Source organism: Oryctolagus cuniculus, chromosome 5 (genome assembly GCF_964237555.1).
Source record: "Oryctolagus cuniculus chromosome 5, mOryCun1.1, whole genome shotgun sequence".
NCBI classification, from domain to species: Eukaryota; Metazoa; Chordata; class Mammalia; order Lagomorpha; family Leporidae; genus Oryctolagus; species Oryctolagus cuniculus.
Genome location: NC_091436.1, coordinates 39,960,043 through 39,984,548, shown reverse-complemented (window position 1 = coordinate 39,984,548; position 24,506 = coordinate 39,960,043). Strand labels below are relative to the sequence as shown.

The window sequence follows — 24,506 nt, the reverse complement described above, 5'->3', positions numbered from 1 at the left end:
CATGACATTAGTGACAATGATGATCACAATGATAGTCATTACAATACATGTAATCTACCATGTGGAGTTTAAGAACCCATCAGCTGATAATAAAAAAAAATACAAAGAAAAAAATCCATTTTTATATATAACACTTTTCTAAATTTTCTTGCCCTCTTAATCTGTTTGGTCTGCCATAACAAAAAATACCCCAAACTGGGGAGCTTATACACAACAGAAACCTGTTTCTCACAGTCTGTAGGTTAAAATGTCCAAAATCAAGGTCCTACCAGATTTGGTGTCTGAAGAGGGCCCAGCTCCTGTTCTTAAATGATGCCTTCATTTGGTCTCTTCACATGGTAGGTGGTTCTACCTATTCTCTGGAGTCTCTTTTGTAAGAGCACCAATGCCAGTCATGAGGGCATTCAGTTACCTCTTTTTCCTTATGTCTTTCTCTAAAAATATGGACTTGAGAGGAAACATAACTTTATCAGAGTTTATAGCCAACTATTTTCAGAAAATGCATATCACTTTATAACTAATGCTCTATATGATGCCTAATGACACTTCCAAGAGAGTGTCACTTTGAGCTGTGCAATAATAAATTCTACACATAGCCATAGTTTTACTAATAGCTCAGTGACTCATTGAGAAAATTCTTTTCCAAAATGGAAGAGTAAAATCTACGTGGTGTTGAACCTCAACCAAGAGGAAGGAAAGAACTAAGAACCCAGCACTAGTTAGTATGCATGCAAATACCCACACAATCACATGACTGAATGCATAGACAGATGGAGGGAAAGAGAGAGAGAGATCCACATTTAATCATCACTGTGGTCAATATTATTTCTCCTATTTTTTACATGGGAATATTTTTCAGCTAGCTCAAACCACCTTGTAAGAGGTAGGCATTTGGCCTAGTGGTTAAAAGACAACATGTCCAGATCCAGTCCCAATAATGAGGGCATTCGTTCATCTGACTCCATTGCTGATTGCAGCTTCCTGCTAATGCAGACTGTGGGAGACATTATTACCTGGATTTTATTACTTAGAATTTACTTGATGGCTCATGTAATTGGGTTCCTGCCACCCAGTTGGAAGACTCCGGCTGAATCTTTGGTTCCCAGCTGTGGCCATAGCCCCAAGGCCTTTAGGGGGTATTTTTTTAGAGTGAATCAGTGAATGGAAGTGCACCTTCTTGTTCTATGTACCTTTCTGCCTCTCAAATAAATTAATTAACTAAATAAAAATAGCTTTTAGAGATCAAACGACTTGTGAGAATAATATTTTTCACTTTATCATAGTTCTTTAAAAAGAAAAGAAAAAATAAATTTCTATCATTAATCAGCTCTGTTACATGAAACAACATCATTATTTGTGGTTAAGCAATTAACCCTATCTTTAGTAAATAGATTTGTAAGTGGAATCTACAGTGTTTGAGATAGGTATTGGCAAGGTGGCTAAGCTATCACTTGGAATACCCATATCCCATAATCACAGTGCTTAGGTCCATTGCTGAGCGCCACCCCTGATTCCAGCTTCCTGAAAGTGCACACTCTGGGAGGTAGCAGGCGATGGCTTAGATAGTTGGGGCCTTGTCATCTCTATGGGAGACCTTGTTTGGGCTCTGGGTACTTGAATTTCTGTCTGGTCCAGTTTTGACTGTTGTGGGCATTTGGGGAACGAATCAGTGGATGGGAGGGCACTCTTACGAGTTCTGTCTGTCTGTCTTTCTCTTTTTAAAGTCTAGTGTGTTTAAGGTGTTTTATAAGCAGCCTTTCCAAAATGGGCCTTCTGGCATCTTGAAATGAATAATTACCTTTGAATATTAATGCTAAGAAAATTTAGGTAACTTATAGCGTCTTGGACAAAAATTATTAGAATCAGGTTTCAAATATACTGCAAAATGCTGCCTCCATAGTGTGTGAGAGAAGAAATGCACTCCTAGCTGATTGAATGAGTTCAGTTCTGAAGGCCCAGGTAAGTTATGTCCTAGAGTAGTGACAGAATCTGCACAATGTTAAAGGGCCTTGTATGAAAAGTTTCTGAGAAATCATGAGACTATCAAACTTATCACAAGACAGAAAGCAGTGAAATGAATTTCCAGGTTTTATAAGGGAAAGTAAAATGTAGAAAACTGATTTTGATCTCCAGTGAGACTAATTTGTTCTTCACTCAGTACCTGCTAACTGTGGACAAAATAAATATTACTCGTTAGGCATCAAAATATGTTCATTCAAAATAATACATATGAAGCTAATTGCTAGGGTCCATGTGTCCATAAAACCGAGACTCCAGTTTTCTTAATCCTAGCACAGAATCAAATTTCAGATAGTGTGATGCTTCCTATCTAAAATACAGCAAAAATAACAGCCCCCATGTATCCAATTCTGTGTGTAATGGGAACATTGTGCATACATTTTCTAATCTGCTCATACAAATACATGTATAGATAGGATCATTTCATTGTTTATAGCTGATGAACTGGTAGGAGGGAAGTTAAATCACTTGCTCAAGTCATAAAACACCAAGAGTCATATCTATGATTCAAATGCTGGTTTGTATAAATATGCATGTCATGGAAAATTTCCTGATATATCTACAAACAAGGCTGAAAATATGAACCAGCTGTTAACCAGCTGAAGGGTTGATGGGAATCTATATTGCCAAAATATATGGCCCAGTGTAAGCTCAGAGATGTCTCCAGTGACGAGACACAGGCTTTATGTTTGGCCACACTGTATTCAAATTATGAATCAGTGATTTGAATGAGATCTATCAGACATTCAGATGACATAAATCTGGAAGTATTGTCTAGTATATTGGATTGAAGAAAGAAAATGTTGACAGATGGAAATAAAATCACACTTAATAAGATGAAATTAATAGAAAGATTTTTTTAATTTTAGTAGTCTCATTTCTTCATGTATTTCTTGTATAATGTTTCAAATGTTTAGTTGACCTGTAATCAGTGTAAATATTTGTGGGGTACAGAAGTAATCTGATGCATGTACACAACATGTAATGATAAATCAGAATAATTCACATTTCTTTGTGTTGGGAGCCTTAGAACTCCTTTCCTATAGTTACCTTGAGCTTGTATACATTGTGTAAACTATGGTTACTCTGTTGTGTCATAAAGCAAGCAACTTATTCCTCCTTTTAATTGTGTTTTTGTATTTGTTATCCAACATCTCCTTATCGTCCCTTCCCTCATCCTTTCTAGGATCTGGTCACTGCTTCTCTATTCTCTACTTCTGTGAGATCATTTTGTTAGCTTCCACATAGGAGTGAGAGCATGTAACACTGATTTTTCTGTGTCTATTTTGCTTTACATAATGTCCTCCAGTTCTATCTGTGTTGCTGCAAAAGACAGGGCTTCATTTATTTTATAGATGGATAATTTTCCATTATGTGTATATCCCATATTTGTCAATAATTATTTTCAATGTATAGGCCTTATGATAGTGGTGAGAATACAAAGATTTGTACCTTGTTCTCTATGAACTTCTTTCTAGTGTTGAAGGAAAGGAAGAGAAAAAATGAAACATAGTAATTCATATGAAACAGTAGTTCCTAACTTGATTCAGATCTGCCAGGTGTCAATTTAGGACTTTGCTATTGGTACAAGATCCAAATTAAGGAACGAAATACCTTGAATTTATTTATAAATCACAACCAGAAACTGTACTGTTTTTAAATTAAGTCTGATTATGACTTTTTTAAAAAGGGTTTTATTTATTTACTTGAGAGGCAGAGTTATAGGGAGAAGGAGACAGAGAGAGGTCTTCCATCTGCTGGTTCACTCCACAAATGGCCACAGCAGCTGGAACTGAGCCGATCTGACTGTAGGAGCCATGAGCTTCTTCTGGGTCTCCCACATGGAGTTTTTGGGCCCTCTTCTCAGGCGCATTAGCAGGGATCTGGATGGAAAGTAGAGCAGCCAGGACTCTAACCATGGCCATCTGAATTGCTGGCGCCATAGGCAGAGGCTTAACCTACTGCAGCCATGGTGCCAGTCCCTGTATTATGTGTTAAAACAAACTCAGAGTAGCTAAGATTGTTTAACATTTGGCCTGAAAATAAAAAGGTATAGAAAATGAGAGTATTATTAGAGATTTGAGGATCTTCCCTGGGAAATGGCGATTAGACTTAACCTGCATAGCTTCAGAGGGCAGAATGTGGATCAGTGATTGAAAATTAAAGTGAAACATTTTTTATTCGAAATAAAGAAAAACTTCATAACTTATAATTATGAAAGGTGAAAAGGACTGTCTTCTAAGAATTACTGCACTTAACACCTCACTGAAAGTTTGCAGGCATCCCTGTAAAGGAAGAAAGTAATATTAAATAACTTCTTAGGTCTTAGATACTATAATAATAATGTTGTATTCATTTGAATTAAGTAGAAGAAATACACCATCAATTTTATAATATGCAAAAAATTTACAAATCTCATATTTTACTGAATTATTGGAAAGATAATTACACTTTAAAATACAAAGTTCTCATGCTTCTAAAACATAAAATACTTCATAAAGGCTAGTTTCTATAGAAGAGAAAATATGTACATTATTTCAAAGCAGACAAGAAAGTCATATGAAAGGGCTATGTTAACTAGTTTCAAAAATAGCATCATGATTTATGTGTTGTGTTTGTGGACCTAACCAGGACATTTGGTTCACTTAGCCGAGTTGAGTATGTCAGCAGCCCTGTGAAAGATTGACTGTCCAGAGAAACTGAAAATATTTGCTTGCTCAGGGAAAAAACTGTATAAAGTTGCAGATATCAAAGAAACAAAACCATATACTTGTATCTCTATATTTTTGTCATAATCATCATTATCTTGGTATTTTGCCTCAGTTATTAATGTTACATTTATATTAAACAAAATATTCATTATACACTGATTTTATCACAAAAGCAAAGTGAAGAAAATTATTGTTAAAGATCGCATGTAATTTTTTTTGGCATGCATTCATTTCTGTGACTATAAAATATGTTCTTAAAACATTCCCCAGTTAATATTTATTCATCATTTGGCATTTTGCAGAATGATTTGAGACTGGTATTCATAGACAATTATTTTATCTTGGCGCCAATGCTACTCTCAAATATGAAATGACTCTTTCATTGATAAAGTATGGTGCATTCCTTTGCATAGTTGAATATGAGAGATGTGTGCTACTTAAATCAGTACCAAAACATGACCAATCATTTTGCCCCTTAATCAGTTTTCTTTTGTAACTAGAATTGAAATGTGGTCTTTTTCACTTTAGAAAGTCTGACCGCTTTCTTTACACTGCCTGGAACGTGTGTTCATTTAGCCAGTCCCTCAAAGTAGTCATCAAGCACCTACTATGGTTCATTCACTGTGTTGAGACAGAAGCAGCATTTAAATCAGACTTAGGGCATCAGGGAGTGTTTACTGGAAAAAATGAGATTTAAAATAAGAGCTGAAATGAATAGGTGGTAGTCAGGTAAAAGGAGGAAAAACATTCCAGAATAATGGATTTACAAATGAAAAGTTCCAAAAGTGAGAGAGAAAATTGCATGATTTAAGAAGTTCCAATGGTGCACTTGTATAGTGTACAGATGGAACAGTGGTTTCATTTGCTGGAAGCTGGAGAGGTCAACGGAGCAGATAAAGCCAGTCTTTCTTGCCATATAAGGAAGTTTGTGACTTTATCCCCTCGACAACAGAAGACTAATGTACGTTTTCAAGCAAGAAAAGGGAATGATTTGATAGGTTCTTTAGGTTGATCACTGATAACAGTGTGGAACAAGGACTGAGGAGCAAATTCTGAAATCTTTGGCAGATGACAGTTGTCAGATAAAAATAATACCAAAAAGAAAGCAATAAGGTGGGACCGACATTGTGGTGCAGGAGGTTAAGTCACTGCCTATAACACCAGCACCCTTATCTGAGCGCCAGGTGCTGCTCAGCTTCTGATCCAGCTCCCTGCTAATATGCCTGGGAAAGCAGCAGAAGACGCTCCAAGTACTTGGCCCTTGCCTCCCATGTGGGAGAGCTGGATAAAGATCTAGGCTCTTGGCTTCAGTCTGGCCAAGCCATGGCTGTTGCAGCCATTTGAGGAATGAACCAGGGGATTAAAGAACACTTTCTGTTTCTGTCTTCCCCTCAGCTACCCCCCAACACTCATCATTCTGCCTTTGAAAGAAATAAAAATAAATCTTATGTGTGGCTCCCCAAGCAGGCAAAAGTGGCTCTAGGACTCCCCCATCAGCCTGGTCAGGATGCTGGAACCGCAGGAAACACAGCTCCCTTTCCACTCCCTTTCATGGGGACCAGACCCACACACCAGTCTGAAGGTTCTTTCTATCTCTTCTTTTCTCTCATCCTCACTAACTTCCCCCCAATAAATCTCTTTTATACTGAAAAATTTTTTAAATATGCATAGAGTTATAGAACCATGGACCAAGTGATTAAATAGATACATGGGATAAGAGAGGCCTGTAGATTGCTGATCTGGGCAGTTGAGTGAATTACAGTGACCTCAAATGAAATGGGAAATACCACATTATTATCAGGTTGAAAGAGAGATGAGCTTTATTTTCGGCACCTAAAATTCAAGGTGCCTTTGCATCATGTCATAAGGTCTATCCAAGAAGCAACTAGAAATCCAAGTGTAGAACTCATTAATGATGTACAGGTTGAATATATAAAGTAATGAATTTTTAGCATCCTAGTAATAAGTTCATAATATTGGACGAAATCACCCAGTACAATGTATAGGGCCAAAGAAAGAGATGAGACCCAATGTTAGAATAAAGGACATTAATCTTGCCCAGGAGAAAGAGAATTTAGAATTCATCAAGGAAAAAAAAAGTAACCATAGAGGAACAGTATTAAGAGAACATTGTAAAGAAAGAGTGAACAGAAATATCAATTGCTACAGAAAATTCACCTATAATGAGAACTGATTATTGTCAGTAAATTTTGAGTTAGCAACAAAGATTTTATGGATGAGCCTGAAATTAAGCTTCGGTGGAAAAATCAGAAGCCTGTTTAAAGAATGTATGGCGGGTAAAGAAGTAGAAACCAGAAATGTAAACAATGCTTTTCAAAAGCTTAGCGAAAGTAGAGGTTGTCAAAGCACTTGAGAACCCACAGGTATTCTTAAGATAGGAAAGGCTTGGCTAACTTCAAATATGAATTGGAATAAACAGTCAATAAGGAGAGAATGGAGAGTCAATGGAAGGAGAGAAATGGGGAGGCAGGAGATGGGGAAACCGGTTTACTAGGAACGTAGCTCTAAACAAAGGACAAAACATCACTTCCCAGAAATATGTGTCACAGAGATGAAAGATAAGCCAGGCAAAAAAGTACCTTGTTTGGTAGGAAATAGAGAATGCCAGATGAGGGCTTTCTTTGCTTTATCTGCTGGGAGAGAAGCGGAACATGGAAGAGTTGAGATCTGTGCCCTGTCATATTAGAAAATCAGATCCGTTTTGCATAGTCACAACATCCATCTCCAAGTGACTCACAGTGTGTTAATATGTCACTGGAAATATGGAAAGTTAGTGGTCTGAAGTTCATGGTGGCAGTGTTGTGCTTTCATGGCAGAGAACAGCAAAAATGCTCACAAATAACCAGAAGTTCTAATATTTTAAAATTCCACAACAATGGTAATATCTGTGGTGGATTTCACTTCAGTTACCATGTGTAGTGAAAGATGGCATATCCCATACTAAAGATTGTTGGCCCAGTAGAAGACATGAAAGCTAAACACCTTCTTTTTTGATGGATTGAGTGAAACAGAGTCCAGAATATGGGTTGTCCTCCTAGTTCAATACAGACCCTGCAGATAGCTATTTGGCTCAGGTCAAGTTCATCAGGTCACTTCAATGTACATCTATCTTGTTACTGGCTGTGTGTTTCCAAATGTTCTTTGATGTTGTTTATAAGAAGTAAACTGTTATTTTTACCACCCACAATCTTATAAAATGAAGCTAAAATTCACTTCTAATTCCTTGTATAATGAGATCTCCAAAAAGTTTATGGAAAAACAAGTATTATTTTTTAAAAAAATCTGTGCATGGATTTCAAAATATCTTTATATCAAAATAACTTAATTTCTTTTTCCATGAACTTTTTTTTTAAAGATTTATTTATTTACTTGAAAGAGTTACACAGAGAGAAGGAGAGGCAGAGAGAGAGGGAGAGAGAAAAGAGAGAGGTCTTCCATCCTCTGGTTCACACTCCAGATGGCCACATTGGCCGGAGCTGCGCCAATCTGAAGCCAGGAGCCAGGAGCTTCTTCCGGGTCTGCCACGCGGGTGCAGAGGCCTAAGGACTTAAGCCATCTTCTACTGCTTTCCCAGTCCATAGCAGAGAGCTGGATTGGAAGTGGAGCAGCCAAGTCTTGAACTGGCGCCCACACTGGATGCCAGCACTGCAGGTGGCAGCTTTACCCACTATGCCACAGCACCGGCCCCTCCACGAACTTTTGAAAGAACTCTGATATTTCTTTTTCTCGACTCCCAAAATCAAGTGCCACACTTCCACTAAAGAATATTTGATATTGTGTTGTTGCTGCCATGTTCATTATTTGTTGAGTTTTGATTTGTTTTCTTGTTGCTCAAAGAGGTAATATCTTCCTAGAGAGTAAGTATTTCACCTTTTTTCTCTAACTTGATTGTCTCAGTGCCTAATTCAGTGCCTTCCTAAGTCAATTCATAAATGGTTTCTTTGTGTTAAATATGCTTCTACTTCATGGAAATTTTAATTTCAAAACTACATACTGTTCTAAAGCTGTTACTATATCCTTATAAAAATGTCTTAGGCGTATCACCCTAATGGCTCTCATTATGCAAGTGTAAAAAGGAAGATACTCACTTTAGATGGCTATTTTGTACTGTGTCTTCTATACTTACAAAGAACCACCAAGATTTGGCAAGAAATTTGTGAGTAACATTCTTAACTAGACTTATATTTCAGCTCCTATTGCCACATTAGACGTTTTTACTTTCCACCTTAGTTTGGCTTCAAACGTCCCACCTGTGAGCACACATAAGGTTCTGAGATTTTCTGCATTTTTTTCTAGCACCTCATAAAGCTAAAACCTGAGATGAAACGAAATATAAATGGACAGGTGATACAAAATTTAAAGATTGTCCAAGTCTGTTCCCTAAAAGTAAAAGCAAAATTTACGCCGAGATCTGTGCAGGGAAAAGAGAATAGAAACTTGTCATTATAGCTTCAACAGCATGAGATTAGTTTCTGAACTGAAGCAGCTTCTCTAAAATTATTTATATTAAAAGCCAAGTACTCTATCACTGATTAAGAGTGTGTGTGTGTGTGTGTGTGTGTGTGTGTCTCCTCGCTAACTGTGGGGAATTGTATGATAAATTACATAAAATCCCTCACTAAATTAAAAGCAAACCTTTTCTCCCCTCTCCTTTACAGAACTGTCAGCATCACACTGCTGGTGATTTCTGTGAGCGATGTGCTCTTGGATACTATGGAATTGTCAAGGGATTGCCAAATGACTGTCAGCAATGTGCCTGCCCTCTGATTTCTTCCAGCAACAAGTAAGATTGAAAAATATACCCATACTTCCCAATCAGTAATGCCATCTGTCTAGCACATGGGCTGTCTAAGATTGGGCCATTTTTTCACCCATGTAGACAAAAATTTCAATTTAAGACAGTGTTTTTTACAGTAATATAAAAACACGACAAAATTCAATTTATAATACTCTATGGTGCATTTTTCCTTTAAAATCCTGTCCCCAGTAAGCAATACTTGCTAATTAAAATGTAAATACCACTATTTACATAAGATGTTTATAAAATGAATGATATATATACAAGTATACACAAGTTATATATATGCAGGTCTAATGTTTTCATACAGCTTTACCATAAATTCAGCTATGAAGGACTGTTTGGGTGCATATTATATCACTTTTGTGGCTGTTTCCATTCATTTCATACGTTTAGCTCAAGACTGGGAAATAATTATCAAGAAGACAATTGAAAAATAGCAAAATTAAAGCAGGGTGACTGGTTGTTATGCTCCAAAAAGAGTATTTCCCAGAATCACAGCCCCCTTTCGGGAAAGATGGTCTGAGCTTGGTACCATGGAAACATAGCCAAAAGGGGAAACAAAAGCTGGAATAACTTATTTCAGTGCCGTCTGAACATTCTGTACTGCTTTATATATTGATGAAAATGCCTGGGTGTTTTCACTTACCTCTGTGCTAAGACTATCTACACTTTCTGTTAAGTGATTTATGGGCTTCAATCTCTTTCTGGTAGAGTAGTTTTTCTTAAAGAATTAGCCTTTGAAAAGAATGTGTGACAGTTTGTTCAGAATTAGGATTCTGGACACCTTATTTTGATTATACAAGAGGCATGGAGCAGCTCAGACAGTGATCTGTCCACCTGTGCCTACTTATTTTTCTACTTCATCTCTGGCTTTGTATACATTCTCAAAATATTTTTTGGTAGATTGCCTGACTCTCCTCTGAAAGTGCCTCTTTTTTTTTAATCTGTAATCACAAGCCTTTTATAGGATATAAAATATGAATTTTTAGATGAGTTGGATATTATACATGATCTTATTGTTATTCAAGCACAAACAGTAGATATGTAGAAAATAATATTTTCATCTTCTTTTCCCTAATATCTGCATGATGCCCAGACTTAAACAAAAGGATATTAATATTGCTAATTAAAATGTAAGCCACTTAAGTTAGAAAAATATCAGTAATTGTGGATCATTGCTTATTGGGTACAATATAATAAAAGCTACAATAGGTATACAAAAGAAGCATGCCAATTCTTGGAGAAGTTCACTATAAAGCATGAGTCTTAAGTCAACTAAAATATAAAGAGTTCAAAGGCACAATATGTGACACTTAATTTTGAACTTCAAGAATATATTAAAAGTAGTAGTAGGTAGCGGTGCAACTAATAGTCCTCAAGCAGGGAATTGAAGGATTTTAACTGGTAAAGATAGTTGGAAATCACATGACCAAAGACTTAGGAAACACAGAATTCAAGCATGTTAGTAATAGACTTTGGAGCATGGAATTCAGATAGAAATTCTGAATTGAAGGTGAAAATGAATGGGAGAATAGAGGCCATGTTGTAGTAATCCTGGGATACCTGTCTAGGAAACTACTTCTTAATTTTCATTGTAATAATGAAACACTTCAAGTTTTTATTTAAAAAAAGGTTAATATGATCAAAGCCACTCTTCAAGAAGGCTATTATGATAGAATTGAGTGTAGTAAATTGAAACATGCAAAGAAGAAAAGCAAAGAGACCAATTAAAAGGCCATCAAACTAGCCTAGGCAAGAGATAATTAGAAGCCAAAGGTGGGTAATAGTAACGAGAATGGAGACAAGGAGAGGAATGTGAGAACATCGTTGAGCACAGCTGAACGGCACTGATAATTAGATGTGAGGGGTCGGAGTCTAGGCAGGAGTTGGAGATTGAAATTTTTAGCCAGCTTGCCCTCCAAAATGGTGGTGCCATTCACTGCAACAGAGAAACCAGGAGTGAGCTGCCATAGAAGAAAGACAAACTATGCTTCAAATAGGTCCGAATTGATGGAATGGATATATGCAAGTAGCTTCAGGAAATGGAAGTAGGAGAATTGAAGGAGCAAGGGAGGGAAGAGCTATGCTAATGAATTAAAATTGGGTAAGATTTCCCAGGCACATGTTACCCAAAGGGAGCACAGGAAAAGACAGCATTCCTCATGTGAAGAAAGCAAGAGAGAAAAGACAGAGCACTCAGGAACTCAGGCAGCCTGGTCCCCAATTCCAAGGGAGAGAGAGGAACAGCTGTGAACATGTACCAGCTACTGCTTCTCTCAAGGGCAGTCTGACCAATATGGTAGCCATTGACCAGGAGGGTCACTGATGAAATTTGAAAAGCAGTAGTGGAAGTGGTAGCCAAGTTACAAAGGTTTGAGTCACAGTTCCACAAAATTTCAAGAATAAAAGAAAACTACCTTGATTGGTTAATAAGATCAATAAGACTATTTTTTAAAAGAGTTGTTTATTTATTTGAAAGTCAGAGTTATACAGAGGAGAGGCAGAGAGAGAGGTCTTCCATCCGCTGGTTCACTCTCAATTGGCTGCAACAGCTGGAGCAGAGCTGATCTGAAGCCAGGAGCCAGGAGCTTGGAGCTTCCTCCAGTGTCCCACGTGGGTGCAGGGGCCCAAGGACTTGGGCCATCCTTTACTGTTTTCCCATGCCATAGCAGAGAACTGGATGGGAAGAGGAACAGCCGAGACTAGAACCGGCGCCTATATGGGACGCTGGTGTTTCAGGCCAGGGTGTTAACCCGCTGTAGCACAGCGCTGACCCCTAAAACTATTATTTTTTGTTTTATATGATTTTTATAGTTTAAGTATAGCTTATACACTTGGTCAAAATATCAAAAGTAAGGGACTGGTTCAGCAGCTTTCAAATTTTCTGATTATACCACCTTAAGAAATACTTCTTTTTAGAGATTTCTTTATTTATTTGAAAGGCAGAGTTACACAGAGAGAGAAGGAGAGGTATAGAGAGAGAGAGAAATCTTCCATCTGCTGGTTCACTCCCCATTTGGCAGCAACGGCTGGAACTATGCCAATCTGAAGCCACAAGCCAGGAGCTTCTTCCAGGTTTCCCACACCGGTGCAGGGACCCAAGGACTTGGGCCATCTTCCACTGCTTTCCCAGGCTATAGCAGAGAGCTAGATTGGAAGTGGAGCAGCTGGCACTCGAACTGGTGCCCATATGGAATGCCGGTGCCGCAGGTGTTGGCTTCACCTGCTACGCCACAGCGCCAGCCCCAAGAAATACTTTTCTTACATCAGTACACAAAAACTTGTATGTATATATATGAAAACATACTTACTATATCCTATACCATTTCTTCATTTTATTATCTCATATTTTTCTAAAGAAATTTAGTCAAAACCCACTCAGTTATTCCCATAGCCCAGTCATTTGGCCACCTAGGTCCTGCAGCATACTGGGCTCATTAATGAAGCAGAGGCCTGAGCACGATGAGAAGAGAGGGGTTAAAATGGGAAGCGCAGAAGCCAATCAGGGCAACGAAGAGGAACTTCTTCCAGAGAAGTAAGAATGGGTTCTGAGACACAAATTGAGGAAGCGGAGAGAACTCCTTTTAGTGACTCCAATCTGTGCCGTCCGTGAGAGATGAAGAGGAAGGAAGATGTGAGGGACCCTAACTCATTGCCACAGCAGTAGCTCACATCTTCATTATTGAGTAGCAAAAGAAATGTGGTCAGGTTTTCAGGGTTGTGACAGAGCAGCACCATTCGCACACCTACAGGGGCATTAGTCCTCCTCCCAGGGAGAGGTGCTTAGTGGAACACAAGGAGCCCTCTGCCATCTCACTCCTTCCTAGGCTTGGTGCCCTGCACTGCCCTCTGCACGATGCCAAGACTGGAGTGGTTTGCTCTTCTCCCTCTGTGCTCAGCAGGCTTCACTCTTGCTATTCCCAAGACAATCCTTGTGAGAGCCATTGAAAGGCAGAGTTTCAGAGAGGGAAAGATTAAGAGAGAGAAATCTTCCATCCACTAGTTCACTCCCCTAAATGGTCACAACAACTGGGGCTGGGCCAAGCTGAAGCCAGGAGCTTCCTCTGGGTCTCCCACATGGGTGCAGGGGTTCAAGACCTTGGGCCATTTTCCACTGCTTTCTCAAGCCATTATTAGGGAGCTAGATCAGAAGAGGAGGAACTGGGCTCAAACCAATGCCAATATGGGATGCTGGCATTTCAGGCGATGGCTTAACCTGTCAAGTCACAGCACCAGCCCCAATCCAGTCTATTTTTAAAGGCCCAGTTCAGATTCCACCTCCACTGTAAAATCTTTCCATAGCACAGCATGTCTTTTGTACTTTTTTTATACTACTAACACATTCGATCTCATATCTTTATTTCAATCAAACCTCCCTTCAAAAATTGAACTCTTACTAAAAGCAATGTTGTGGCATAGCTGGTTAAGCCACTACCTCTCTCTCTAGCACCCCATATGGGTCCTGATTCATGTCCCGGTTGCTACACTTTTGATACAGCTCCCTGCTAATGGTTTGAGAAAAGCAGTAGAAGATGACCCAAGCATTTGGAATCCTGCCACCGATGTGGGAGATCTCGATAAAGCTTAGGTATGGCCCAGCCCTGGCTATTGTGGCCAATCTGGGGAGTGAACTAGCAAATGGAAGATTCTCTCTCTGTCTCTACCTCTCTCTCTGTAACTCTGACTTTCAAATAAATAAAAAAATCTTTACGAACAACAAAAAAGAAATTGTGTATTCCTCCACAACATGCTGAATAAGATATAAAAATAAGTATCAAGTCTTATTTTTGTACATATTTGTCTCTCACACAGAATCGTAAATTCCTGGAAGGTAGAGATAGCATTTTATTTTTTCCTTTATTGAACAAGTATTTCATGAGTGTCCAACTCAATACCAGCAATGGTTCTGCATGCTTGGAATATATAAGTGAGCAAAACAGTCCACCTTCCCTCCTTTCCCAGAGCTTGCATTTTCCATGTGTAAGAACAATAAACAAATAGATGTATCATGTAATATTGGGTGGTGGGAAGTACTGCCAGGAAAAGGCAAAGCATCCTTGGGGACACCAGAGTGTCATTTTAGTTACTTGTAGGGTGGCAAGTGGTCTCGTCAAACAGATGAGCCTTGTGCAAAGACCTGGATGAAGTATGGAGTAAATATGTCGATGTCTGCAGGCAGAACAGCCCAGTAGAAGAGCAGCAGGCGCACTGGCCCAGAGACCAGTCCATGCTTAGTTCATGCTTGGCACAGTAAAAAAGACCAGGGTTGCCAAAGCAGAGTGAATGAGGTAGAGGATGGCACAAAATGAAGTCAGCAAAGCTCCAATGGGTATCTAAATGCCCTGAAAACTAACAGTCTTTCAAAAGGTGGCTTGGTCTAGGATAATGCAGTGATGTTACCAATGGATCCCCCAGTGGTATTTGCAAACAGAATATGAGGGTGCTTCAAAAAGTTTATGAAAATGGAATTAAAAGAGAATTCATATTTTCCAGGAACTTTTTGTAGTATCCTTGTATATACGGAGTGGGAGAGAAAAATAGATGACAGAGCTGACTCCATGGCTTTTGATTAAGCAAATGGGAGCATAGAGATGTTCACAGATAGGGAAAGTTTTATAGAAAAGTCAGGTGTATGTCTGGAGGGGGAATGCAGTTTTAGATCTAGTAGACTAGACAGAACGCTGAAACTCCTTAAGATTGAGTTAAGTCATTTGAAGAAGAGTTGAGAAGAGGAGAAATCTGAAAACAACTGTGCAGTACCTCAAGAGATCAATGACATGACATCAATACGGCACAGGAAACTGAGTAGTAACAATCCACAAATAGGGACTAAAACTAGAAACTTAGCTGCAGGAAGCAAGTTGATCTCTAGTACCCATGGCCTATGGCCCAGAGAACAGAATGTAATTTCAAAACTTCTGTTGAGGAGAGTTTAGAATTAGACACCACAGATGCCAGCATTATGGCATACAGTCATGCCAGCATCCTGTAAGGCACTAGTTTGAGTCCCTGCTGCTCCACTTCCAATCTAGTTCCCTACTAATGGCCTGAGAAAGCAGAGGAAGATGGCCCAAAAAGTGGAGGAAACTACTGATTCCTTCTGGCCCAGCCCTTGTTGCAGCCATCTGGGGAGTGAACCAGCAGATGGAAGATATCTCTCTCTGTCTCCCTCTCTCTGTGTAACTCTGCCTTTCAAATAAATAAAATAAAACTTTAAAAAAAAAAAAGAATTAGGTACCACTGGGAAATGTGAAAAAAAAAAAAAAAAAGCTCACCAAGAGCAACATAGGAGAAAGATGGACTACAGACTTGCAAAGAATGAGAGCAGAGGAAGGAGTTGGGTGAGCCAAACAAATTCACTCTAACTTCAAGCACAATGTGACTTTTTCTTCCTACACCAGAAACCCTTTCATGTGGCTTAAGGAAAAAATATAATCAACTGCAGTATCATTACTTTAAAAAGTGTCCATCAACTCTCCAAGTACATGCCTCTGCAGTACTTTCAGATATTTTTCAAAATTTATTATTTAGTACTACATTTCTTGCCACTTTATTATTTTACTGTAGAAGGATGCAACTTCATCATGCAGGCTGTCTTCAGTGATACTTCAAATGTCTCAAATCTGTTTCTGGTGCCTATATATGTATGTGAGTCGTGTGTCCATGTGTGTGAGCAGATGTACTCAGCAGCAAGCTTTGAACTAAGGAGCTAAAAACTTGAAAGAATGTGTCAATTATGCCTGTGTGGGTCTATTTTGGGGAAGGCAAAACGTAAATTGGTTGGATAATGAGTTTGTGAGTATTAGATCAGTTTGTTTCCGTATTTGGAAAAGGTTACAGTTTATCACTCATCCTATACTATTGATTTGATGCACTGGAAAACCTTAAAGTAGGCTCTAAAAGGAGTTGTGGCCCCAGCCCATGCATTTTGTTGTTTTCCAGTGTCTATTTATTTATTTAGCAGGTAAGCAAAAGAAAAAATAGTGTTTGCAGGGTTACCGTTTTAAAACGCTCTGATCCTCAGTTTCCAGAGCAATATGAAGTTTTATCCAGTGGTGATACAACATTACTTACATTTGCCAAGCGTTTGTTAACAATTCAAAGCTTCATGTTAATGTAGTTTAGCTGTCAAATCTTTCTTTCCTAGAGTTGGAAAATCAAAAATCCTGGAGGAAGACAGGATGGCTGTTACCTACTGGCGCTGGAGTAAAAACATAGCGCGAGTTATAGAAGATCTAATTATTAGAAAAGACCATAAAATAGAAAAGATTCATTTTTTATGTAGAACGCTTTCTGTTTTTTCTTTCCTATATTAAATCTTATTAATTTGTGCCTAAAACAAAATGGAGTTTGAAATCTGAATACAAATTAGAAAAGGTGCTTTTTTATTCTAAGCAAAACATTTATTCACACCTTGTGTTGAAATGTCAGTGGCAATTTGGACTAGGGTTTCAGAAACAAATTATATAGCTTTTGTGCCTTTTTTTAATGTGACATATATTCAGTAATACCTATTTTACTATCGGGCAAATGTGCAGAAAATCTAATAATATTTTCTTTTGATTAATAATAAGCAATAGGACCCTTTTGCTACATGTTTAACATTTTATGGCTGTTATATAATTATTAAATTATTAAAAATATAAGGCATTGTTGATTCATCAAAATCAACATTTAGCTGTTGACTACTATTAATAACATTTCATTGTAATACTCTACAATAAGATCTTCAGCAGTAATTACAAGTAGAGCATTTTTCACCACCTGATAGAATGTCGTAGTCACCTTTATAATGGATAGATGTGTTTAACTGTATAAAATAAATGGATTAAACTATGTTTATAATCTGTTGATGTTGATTCAGTTTCAGCCCTTCTTGTGTCATGGAAGGCCTTGATGATTACCGCTGCACTGCTTGTCCTCGGGGCTATGAAGGCCAGTACTGTGAAAGGTACGAGCTATCACGATCCAGAGAGTGATGAAACATCGGGATCATGTACGAAAGGGTCCAAATAGAAAACTAGTCGTTTAGTAATTTCATTACTTCCGTCGTCTCTAGTAGATGAGATGGCTTCAAAACTGCCTTTTGTATCTTTAGACGTTCTCCAAAGCAAGTTGTTTACTCTCATCTTGTTTAAATTTTCTCAAAGATTCTACCTTATTTTAAAGTTACCTAGTTGATATTTTAGAATAGATAGAGATGTAGATAGGCCCTTACCATTTTATAAGAACAAATAAATTAATTTTCAGAAGTTTTTTTAGTAGTTACCAGTCCTAAAAGTTGACCATGTATTTCTCATTTGAGATCACTGGGAAACATTGCCTAGCCAATAGTGCATGCACATTAATGTTCTGAGCACTATGGCCCTACACTGGCAATTGTATACAAAATTCAAAATATAAGTGGTATCAAGCAAATTTTAATTAGTATAAGCAAACAATAAAATGTTTCTTATTTAGGTTTCCATTTCAGTAGGCACACAATATTATCTAAATACATCTCATCATATTTCTTATAAAACCTTATAAAATATATATATAGCTAAATTGAACTAATTTCTAAAATTAAATTCTAAGTGTAACACAGATGGTAAATTAAGGCAAAAAAACATACTCTCTGGTAAGTAAGATCTTCCAGGTACATAATTTTTTGTAAGGTCAATATCTTGGATCTTCAAACTTGTCTCTACTACTTTTAGTACTTGTTAGATACATCTACCATCACAGAGAGTAACTAAACTTAATGAACATTACACGTTATATTGATGAGATTTTTGTTACTATTAATGAAATATCTTAGGTACTCTAACTTTATAAAGAAAAGAAGTTTATTTTGACTTAAGGTGCTGGTAATTCAAGATCTGAACAGCTGTGGTGTAGGCTCTCTCAAGGACTCTGTTTCTATGGCAGGTGTGCATGTGAATCTATGTCTATGGTTTTTCTCCCTTTCCTTATAAAAGCACAGTGACTCAAAGGCAAGGCACCACTTAGAAAACCTAATCTCATCCCATCATTCTCCCAAAATCCCATCTCTTAACACCATACTTTGATTTCATATCTGCCCCCTTAATACTATTATTGTAAGACTATGGGAATTAAACTCCTGTGTGAGTTCCAGGGAACAAATCATATCCAAACCATAACACACATCCACAATAATTTTAGCATAATTGATAGCAGTATAACTCAAGTTTTACCAAGATCTGTGGGCTTCCCTTAGCTTCACCAACTTAACTGGCCCCCTGTTTCCCATCCTTGACATAAAAAATAGCTGATGCTTTATTTAATATGACAATCAAGTGGTTAAAGGACATCCTTGGTGCTCTGTTGAGGCACCTACAGGGCAAGCTCCTCCCCAACAGGAGGCACAAAAAGGCCTGAGATTTTCCTCACTTTCTGTTGGTAACCCGCAGCCAGTGTGTCGTTAGTGTGCCAACACAAAGTCAGCTCCTTTGCCTCCAAACAAGACGAATTTTGAAATGCCATTTGCACCCCAGAACTTTCCACAGGATCAGACTGAGACTAGGACATCACCTGTAATCACAGCTTTGCTTCGAATCTTCCTTTTTAGTGTCCTGTTTCATTCAGTCCCTTGCTGGATTCTCCTAGGAACACTTTCTTAAATTGTGACTCTTTGCAAATATTAACTAATGTTGATATTAAGAGATACCATCACACACATAAGAATCTTCTTTTATATAACCAATAGTGAGTAAATTAATAAGGCCAATAAGAAAATAACTGAGTAATGATACCTAAGTTTTATAAATTCCAGTGCAGTTTATAAGTCTGTAAGATGTATTTCCAAATATAATTTCTAAGTGGTAACTCTAAATACAATATCCACTGCTTATATATATGCATTCACAATTTCCATGCCAACACAAATTTAGCAGCAATTAAGCAACCCAATGCAATAGAAAACCCAAAATTATTTTCATTTGTTTTGAAGATAAGCATATAATTTGGAGATATATATATGCCCACCAGTGTGCTTTGCTATTTATGCTTAGGCTAATATTTATTTCATGCTCTCATAAATGCCAATAGAATAATGACTGCAAGGATCTGTGTGCCAACAGGATCATCTTCAGTAATTTATGAACAAAACGTTTTATAATATATTTATAAGCTGGAGTCACAACTATCTACAAAAGCATGTGTATAGGAAATACTGAAATGATATGCAGAAATGACAATTATTGCATTAAAAAGTGATTACAAAAAATTTATTTTTTAGCATCCATTAATGTTTAATCAGTAAGAGCTGACAGTTCCTATAGCTTATAGATGAGCAAGTTTATACCCTATCAAACGTGAGTGGTTTGAATAGTTTTTGCAGTTCTCAAATGTTGCTACAGCTTCACATCCATCTTCACTAACATAAATGATCTAGTTAAATTTCCCTGAACCAATGCTTTTCTTCATCCTAATTAAACCAAAGGTCTTGGATACATTTTTATTGTGACCTTCCAGATAAATTTGTTCCACTTCTGACAGCTCTGTAAATCATTTAAATCACCTTCTGACCAGCCTGAACTCAGCAGCTCTGGCCTAAAACTGCCTAAGTTTCTTGCATGTCCCTGTCATGTTGAAGCCGCTCTCATACTTTATCTTCATTATTTTTATAATAAACTCTTTGAGCATTTAATTAATCTTAACTTGCTTAGAATATAATTATTTTACCTGGCAACTGTTAGGAAATAATTTAGGTCTTCTTTGAATTTATTGTATTTGATAGCTACAGAGAGGCAGGTGGCTACAGGCAGAAAGAGAAAGAGAGAGTGAGGAAAAAGGGGAGAGATCAATGCTATTCACTGCTCCTATTCAGTGGGTCACTCCACAAATGCAAAGATGCGTTTAGGAGGATCCCAACAATTGGAGCCACTCCCCCCACCCAAGGCCTACATTTACAGGAAGCTGGAATAAAACCAACATACTCTGCTGTGAGCATGCCCAGAGCACCACTGGGCCACACACCTGCCCTTACTTAAATAATGCCTTGAGCATTTGTCATGCTATTTAGGAAAGAAAACCAAGCCCATACATGTATGTAAAAACCTGATTTTCCATAAGTTTTCTTCCTGCTTTGCTTTCAGCACAAGATAAATTCACTTTGACCCTCAACCATGCAATTTCCCCTCAGTCCCAATCCACTGTGGAAGTCTGAGGGGTGGGCGTTTGGCACAGTGCCTATGACACCACTAGGATGCCCATGTCCGATGCCAGAGTACCTGGGTTTGAATCCTGGATCTGTTCCTGATTCTAGCTTGCTACTAATGTGTGCTCTGGGAGGCAGCAAGTGATGGCTCTTGTAGTGAGGTTCAGACCACCCTATGGGGGACCAAGGTTTCTTTCCCAGCTCCTAGCTACAACTGGCCCAATCCCAACTTTTGTGAATATTAGGGGAGTGAACCAACAGATGGGAATTTCTCTCTTTCTCGCTCTCATTCTCCATTTCAGATGAATAAATAAATACAAATTAAAAGTTTTTAAAAACATGATCAGATTACTATTTATGACATTTGGCTCCAATGCTCTATCACTTCTTTCAACTTCCTCCTATAATTATATGCAGGGCAAAAATTCTAACAGTTGGTTATATTTACATTGACCACATGTGTGATTTCTTGTCCAAGCTAGGGTATTCCAGTGAGGGACAGGAAGTGTTTTTAATAATTCAACCAGGACAACAGATAATCTGGGATTGTCCTGGACAAACCAAAACGTATGGCCCCACCAGCATTTTGTAGTTAAGGCCTTCCAGTAGTGTAACCCATAGTGGTGTACACTTGGGTGCAGAAATACACGAGTGGCCAGGAGAGTCCCTAAGTGGATCCCATTTGGGATTAATCCAGCTGGGTTGCCTCTCTGATTCTCAAATCTACAATATGTATTTTAGTTTCATAATACTAGTCTACTTTGATGCAGACACAATTTTTAAAAAATCTGTCTTGATGTGGTAGAAAAGAAAGACTAACAGAATTAAGTACAAAATCTCATTAGTTAATTGTCATTTAACATGCCTCTTTTTCCCTCATTAGTAAAACAAATGGGTTATATAATTTGGTTATTTTGGTTTCTAACATGCATAAGGTTAGAAAACATAGGAGTCAGTATATAACTTTATTCATCTTTAATATTTAGAGGGAGAACTTCTTAAAAGTTTATAATTTAGAGCAGTAATGGGGCAGCTATGCTGTGCAGGCCAAGTTGGGCCCACTGTCTGCCTATGAGTGGCCCTTAACATTGGCTAATAGCCATTGATGTAATTAGACATGGATGATCATTTGCGGAAAGGAAGCACTAAATCTTAACCCCAATTAAATAAAATTTGATACCTCAAAAATAAACTCATTCTTCTCACTATTGCACAATAGTTTCGGTTCCATTATTATGATGATATATTGAATTCCATCATTGAAAGTATATGAAACCCTATTTTTCTCTCACTGTATTAAGTCGATTTAGCATCTTGGTCTTCAAAGCCTAATATTTACCATCTGACCTTTTTGTAGAATAATTTTGCTGACCCCTGATCAATAATCTCCTAATAGGTTCTCTGTCATTTAAATCAAAACACACACATGCAACAACTTGAACATATGACTTGCTTTTTTTTAACTTTAATAAATATAAATTTCCAAAGTACAGCTTTTGGATTATAGCAGCTTTTCCCCCCAATAACCTCCCTCCCACCCACAACCATCCTATCTCCTACTCCCTCTCCCATCCCATTCTTCATTAAGATTCATTTTCAATTATCTTTATATACAGAAGATCAATTTAGTATATATTAAGTAAAGATTTAAGCAGTTTGCACCCACACAGAAACATAAAGTGTAAAATACTGTTTGAATACTAGTTATAGCATCAATTCACATTGTACAACACATTAAGGACAGGGATCCTACATGAGGAGTAAGTGCACAGTGACTCCTGTTGTTGACTTAACAATTGACACTCTTGTTTATGGCATCAGTAATCGCCCTAGGCTCTTGTCATGAGTTGCCAAGGCTATGGAAAGCCTTTTGAGTTCGCGGACATCAATCTTATTTAGACAAGGTCATAGTCAAAGTGGAAGTTCTCTTCTCCCTTCAGAGAAAGGTACCTCCTCCTCTGATGGCCCGTTCTTTCTACTGGGATCTCACTCACAGAGATCTTTCATTTAGGTCATTTTGTTTGCCTCTGTGTCTTGGCTTTCCATGCCTGAGAAACTCTCATGGGCTTTTTAGCCAGATCCGAGTGCCTTAAGGGCTGATTCTGAGGCCAGACTACCGTTTAGGGTATCTGCCATTCGAGTTTGCTGTGTATCCCGCTTCCCATGTTGGATCGTTCTCTCCTTTTTAATTCTATCAGTTAGTATTAGCAGACACTAGTCTTGTTTATGTGATCCTTTTGACACTTAATCCTATCTTTATGATCAATTATGAACTTAAACTGATCACTTTAGTAAGATGATATTGGTACATGCAGCCTTCATGGGATTGATTTGGAATCCCCACATGACTTGCTTTTAACCTCCTGTGTTTTGTCATTGTTTCAACCCAGGTGTGCCCCTGGCTACACTGGCAGTCCCAGCAGCCCCGGAGGCTCCTGCCAAGAATGTGAGTGTGACCCCTATGGCTCACTGCCTGTGCCCTGTGACCCCGTCACAGGACTGTGCACGTGCCGCCCTGGAGCCACAGGCAGGAAGTGTGACGGCTGTGAGCACTGGCATGCCCGCGAGAGCACGGAGTGTGTTTGTACGTATACTAACTTAGCTGTTACTTCCAGTGGCCTTACTTCCCTTTCTGTCTCGTTTGCAATGACAAAGACTTTCTCTCTCTCTCTCTCTCTCTCTTTTTTTTTTTTTTTGCAGTAGTTGGTGCTACTTCTCATTCTTGCTGACATTATCTATCCACCTTCTGCTGTTTGCCTACGGTTCTTGTCTCCATCCCGCAGAGCCAAGAACAGCTGAGAAAATCCTCAGCCTGGTTTAGTCAGTGCAGCGAGGACCTGCAACAAAGCTCCTGCAGGCAGATTTTATTTTTATTTTTTTTTGTCTATCCCAGGGTTTGCAGTTTTGCTAAAGTTGGCCTTGCCTTTGTGACAGATTAAAGATCCACGTATATTAAACTTTTTAGAATCCTCCCCAATCTCTAATCGGCTGGACAGACACTTTAAGCCTTGAATTACCACTGACTTTTCTTTTCCTGGCTTTAACAGAAATCCATGGGCATGCCACTTTATCACTTTCTCTTCAACTACAAATCCTAGAAGCAGTAGCAATAAACTTGAGTATTTCTACTCCCATGCACAGTAAGTAGAGAGCTGTTGGCATGCACACACACGCCATCTCTCTTTGGAGTCAGCAATGCCACCTAGAAATCAGTAGTTAAATAAAATTCTTGGATCTTATATCACTTCTAATCTAAATAGGTTTATTTGAGGAGGGAGAGTTATATTTTGGTATTTTTTTGCTTATGGAAATTTACTTTAGCCCCTTTTATTTCAACATTTACCTATTTTAATGTATTTATGCATGCCAAATAGTTCTTGTTTTAACATCTTCTGTGTGTCTGAATCTTAATAGCATTTTAATTAGAGGAATGTTTGTGCTCTCCTTTTATAAGGGTTACCTCAAATGCTAAGTCTGGATTTAAACTTGTGCAAAAAAGGAAAAACTGGGTATGTTTGGGAAGATAAGTCTTCAATGCTTTTCTTTGTATTTTAACCATCTTTAATGAAAATACCTTTAAAGTAAAAATAAGGGGGAAGATAGAAAACATGTCATATTTATACTTACAATATTTAATTACTGTTCTGTAAGTACTCACTTTTACCAAATATAATGGGATGTTTTAATGATAATTAAAGTAGCAAACCACCAAAGTATTCCATAATATTGCTTTCAGGTTAAATTATTAACATGGATATATTTTAAAATAGAGATCATATATAGCTAATTTTAA

General features: G+C 38.0%; 1 protein-coding gene across 2 annotated transcripts in view; it reads left to right on the top strand.

Moving 5' to 3' along the window:
• The window catches only part of LAMA2 (laminin subunit alpha 2), a 707,630-nt gene that overhangs the window by 479,889 nt on the left and 203,235 nt on the right, over positions 1-24,506 (top strand). For both annotated transcript variants that reach the window (XM_070073612.1, XM_051855341.2), the window contains exons 30-32: positions 9,410-9,534; positions 17,417-17,503; positions 23,104-23,297. In XM_070073612.1, the coding sequence (XP_069929713.1) occupies positions 9,410-9,534; positions 17,417-17,503; positions 23,104-23,297 (406 nt within the window). The remainder of the gene's footprint in view (positions 1-9,409; positions 9,535-17,416; positions 17,504-23,103; positions 23,298-24,506) is intronic.